The 4,661-nt window shown below is 40.9% G+C and overlaps 1 protein-coding gene across 1 annotated transcript in view; it reads left to right on the top strand.

The window, feature by feature from the left end:
* tdrd9 (tudor domain containing 9) overlaps positions 1-4,661 on the top strand; it is a 36,878-nt gene that overhangs the window by 25,150 nt on the left and 7,067 nt on the right. Inside the window, exons 19-24 of the mRNA XM_013908400.1 lie at positions 117-233; positions 378-485; positions 2,157-2,257; positions 2,396-2,566; positions 3,222-3,333; positions 3,442-3,657. Of these exons, the coding sequence (XP_013763854.1) occupies positions 117-233; positions 378-485; positions 2,157-2,257; positions 2,396-2,566; positions 3,222-3,333; positions 3,442-3,657 (825 nt within the window). The remainder of the gene's footprint in view (positions 1-116; positions 234-377; positions 486-2,156; positions 2,258-2,395; positions 2,567-3,221; positions 3,334-3,441; positions 3,658-4,661) is intronic.

The following is a 4,661-nucleotide window of genomic DNA, read 5'->3' as shown; positions in this document are numbered from 1 at the left end:
CGTGATGTCTTTTGCAAATTAGGTATTAAAATTTATAGTCCTTACAATGTTTTCTAGCTGTTGGACATGCAGTTTAAAGAAAGTGTAAATACTTGCTTACTGAAATTGCTGACCAGGTTGCAGAGCTGTATGAGGAGCTGAAGAAGCGTGTGTCCCAATTCAACATGAGTGTAGCAGAGGAAAGCCAGTTCTCAGACTACACCAGTGCACGCAAGCAGGCATTCATTCTTCAGGTTAGTCTTTGCTGAAAACTGTGGGATGTTTATAAATTGTCTTAAACATCATAGTGTGACAATGTAAGGAGCTTTGGGGTTTTTTGCATGTCTGAGTATATTTGACTGTCAGTTTGATGTAAATTGTGACTCACTGCTTCTTAGGTGGTCATTGCTGGTGCGTACTACCCAAACTACTTTCTCCAGGTGGATATAGATGAAGCCCTGGCTTCCAGAGAGCTGAGTGGCTTCAACCCCAGAACGACAGTGATGGTATTATTACCTCATCTACAGCTTGGCTCAGCTACACTTTACTTCATGTTAACATAGCACATTACGTTATTAACATAATAAGAATTATTTATAAACTTGTTAATAAGCAATTGGTTGTTGTTATCATTATTAGACTTCATGTACAGTTCAAGCTGGCTGATGATTTACCTAAAACAGGCTTTACTTTTCTCGTAAATGTCTAAGAACGACAAATTTATCTCACTCCCTTTTCGCATCTTGCTTGCATGTCCTTAAAGTTTTTAAAGATGTTTGATGGACAGTTTTTAATTAAAAGTGCATAAAGTATCCATCCATCCATCGATTTCTTCCACTTATCCAATTAAATTGTCTTAAATACAGATCAAGTGATCTTGTTTGTAGTCACGTCTCCACAAAAATTTGTAGCCAATAGTGTCTCTGTGTTTGCCTGCTCTACACATTTATATTTGCTTGTCTAGCTGGAATCTGAAGCCAATTTTGCTGCTTTTGCAACAGACCAAGCTCCATTCCATACTTGAATTCACAAATTGGCCATAATGCTCTCAAAAGCATTAAAAATATTCTGTAAGCATCATTTCCTGGCTTCTACCTCTGACCACCAGAGTTGATTGTGCCCACTCAAAACAGTGTTTGTTCTTTAGGATGTTTCAAAAGCTGCCAAGAAGCAGCCCTCAACTCATTCCCTTTTTTAAAAGAAAGATATGTATATATAGTCCAACCACTGAGACACAAATTTGGATCATTTTTTAATTTTCTTAATAAAAGGCACCACACGGAGTGAACGCTCTGCTTCTGAAATGCTCCAAGTGTGATTTTAAACTGTGTGAAGGATAATACAAAGCTGCTTTAACCTCCTAAAACCTGACCTCTTTCATGGTCAGGTTTTAGGAGGCTGATTGGGACCTGATGAATGTAAAAGAAAAAAAGAATGACCTGATTTTTGTTTCTGAGAAAAATTAGATCCACATAAGAGTACATTTGTTTTAATTTTGATAGAACAGTGGCAGCATAATGTCCTCGCAAGTGGATATCAGGCCCATGTAGGCCCAAATTTAGTATTTTGGTCTAGACAACCCAAAATGTGATGTTCAAATATGTGGACACCAGGTCCTAGGAGGTTAAAGATAGACCCTGTGTATGCGTCGGGTATGATGATGTCGATGAAGGAGGCTGCAACATGCTAGCCATCCTACTTTCTAATCGAGAGAAATGGAAGGATACAAGTGTAATGACAGATGAGTTGGAAATTCTGTACGGTTAAAATTGGAGTGTACAAGTTATTACAAAGTAAGATACAGTAACTCAAAGGTGTTTACATTTCACAGGTAGTGAGCAGCTGAGCATAACCAGAATAATCCTTTTTTTATCACTCTAATAATCACCCAAATTTTTAAAATCAAGATTATTTTATTCCGTTTGACCTGAAACTATCAACTGAGCCCAGGTTCATTAGGAAAATAATCACAAAGTGAAGAAATAAGGGCCGCTTCACCACAAACTTAGAAGAGGTTGTCACTGCTGCTAGCCTTTAGAAAGGTTTAAGGCAATTAAGCATTCACTTTTCGGACCCAGACTTTTTATTTTTGTCCAAATTATAATTTGGTTTATAGGCAATTAAATTGTTGTTGTTGTTTTGTTTTTCTAATTGTATCATCAAACTGTTGTTTTTAGTTGAGGAACCTTCCACCGTACAGTTTCCTGTATTACAAGCAGCTGCAGTGCCTGTTCCGCCTCTGTGGACAGGTCAAAGCCATTTCCTTTGATAGCTCCAGGTACTAGAGGCTACTGTGGCAAGTCAAACATCATCACTCAGTACTTTGTCTGCTTGAACCTTTGTGCACTTAGTTTTAATCTCACTTTGTGTGTGTGTGTGTGTGTGCGTGTGCGTGTGTGTGTGTGCGCGCACTCAGAGCATATGTGGAGTTCTACAGGACATCCCAGGACTCTGGTGTGCTACCTGAAGTGTCTCTTGCCCTCCTGCTGGCCCATCAGAGCCCTGCAATGGAGCTGTCAGTCTACCCCATTGAACAAATAGAAAACTGTGCTGGGAACAGACACATAACTCACATGAAATATTCACGGTATGCCGAGTTTCGCATATTTCAGATGCCAAATGTAGTTGTCTCTCTGAGAAAAATCTAAGTCATGAGCTGAAATCTTGAACGTGTTCGGCAAGGACAAAATGTCATCTTAACCACTAAGTTGTGGCTGTGTCTGTCATTTGAGGACTCAGTGTTTCTGGCAAATCTAACCCCTACATAACAGGCTGCAGTGGTCAGTGCCTTGGCCCTAAACCTTAATGTAATCTGACATCCTAGCACTCTGCATGCCTCTTGCCAGCAATCATTGGACTCAGAGTGGAGGTTTTAGGCAAAACAGTGCCAGCTTCTTCCTACCCCTGCTGGGCTGTAAGGTGACACATTTATTTAATTGTAAGAATGCTGACATATTTTGATAAAATACAGTTTTAGCTTCTCCTCATAATTTGTGTTTTTTTTCCATAAAATATAATGTTCAGCTGTTGTTATTGCTGGTAAATTCTGAATAAAATTGTACGTTTGCTTGTTCTTAAAATGTTTTATTTTGGTGAACACATAGCAGACATCTGTTTACTCTTTAAAATGAGATGCTGACTCAGTTTAACTCATCACAGTAAAACGGCTATAAGTACACACATGCCAGTGTGTAGTCAGTGGTGACAGCGAAGCATCACCTAAAATCTCTGTTTCTGTGCAGCGTGAATGTTGACTTCCAGAGCCAGTCTGTCTGCCCAGTGGGAGTGGTCAGCAGCACCATCGACCCCGCCAAGCTACCCCCCAATCGCTTGTTTGTGGTGAACATCACAAAAGTTAGTCTTCTATTCTGTTTTTATTTCCCCTACTAAATACCCGACTTTCTTTATTTGAATAAATATTATGAATATTAATGGATGTATCGTCTCTGAAATCTGCTGTAGGTGGTGGAGGTTGGTCATTTCTGGGGGTTCCAAGCAGATGAAGCCAGCTTGGAAAAACAGCGCCAAATGACAGCAGATATTAACACATGCACGCTGCATCCTTTAACTGTGTCGCTCTACCCCAACCTGCTGTGCCTGGCTCCCTACTCTGAGTTCAATGAGCAGAACATGTACTACCGTGCCAAGATCCTACACATGCGTGGCAACACAGTGGAGGTAAATATTACTTACACTCTGCAGCCTGCTGCTCAAAATTTAGGACACCCGTTTATTTTCTCTGTAACTTTTCTCTGCAAGTTTTACTTCTATTTTTCTATCTTTTTTACTTGTGATTAGCCTGTCGTAGTTAGGATTCTGTACCTTTTTAAAGTCCAGACAGAAGTTCACCCATGAAGATGGCATTTGACAATCTCCCCAGTACCCTTAATGATGAGTTTTGAAACCTCAGTATATATGTTTGACCATTAGATCAGGTCACAGTTTTTTACAAGGGTGAGCTGTGTAGGCTGAGATCACCCTCACTGACTTCTGATGCACACTCAAGCAGGCATCCGAGGGGAAAGAGTTGAGCTTATTGGTTTGAAGGTCTAGCTGTAATTTTTCCAGTGGGCTAATGTTGTGAATGCTAAAAAAAACACCCATTGTACTTTACACCATCTGAGTTCACTGAATTTGTAATGGCTCTGCCTTTTTGTGTTCCCACTAGTGCTGTCGGCGTTAATTTCGTTAAAATGACATTAACGCCACAACACGGCAAATCTCCATTAACGAGTTACCGTGGATCGCCCCGTGCGTGGGGCTGGACGGCGTTAACAGGCTAACTGCGCTAGCGCACTAGTTCCCACCAGTTGAGCATTGCGTGGCACATCCGACATACTGTTTGTACATGACGCGATTACCTTCAGGGTCATACGTCACATGAAAACCAAGATAGTTTCAAACGCCAGATCTGAATGAGGGTGGGGGAGGTTCAATTTCAGGTAGCGTTGAGGCAGTTGCCATGTTGCAACAAGCTTAGCTTCTGTCTCACTAGCTTGTGCTGCGCTCAGTGGATCTGCGCTCGACAGTGCAGCCTAGGTGGAGTCGTCGAACGCAGATCCACTGAGCGCTCAACACAGACAGCATCGTCAGAAGAAAAGTTGATAAAATAAATTAAAAATGTTGTATTGTTCGATACATATGCGTACCGAACTGAAAGCACTGTATCGAACGGTTCAATA

This window comes from Pundamilia nyererei, unplaced genomic scaffold (assembly GCF_000239375.1).
Source record: "Pundamilia nyererei isolate P.nyererei 1_Seehausen unplaced genomic scaffold, PunNye1.0 scaffold00010, whole genome shotgun sequence".
Classification (NCBI taxonomy): Eukaryota; Metazoa; Chordata; class Actinopteri; order Cichliformes; family Cichlidae; genus Pundamilia; species Pundamilia nyererei.
Note: the sequence above shows the minus strand (reverse complement) of the source record. Positions and strands in the feature narration are given on the sequence as shown.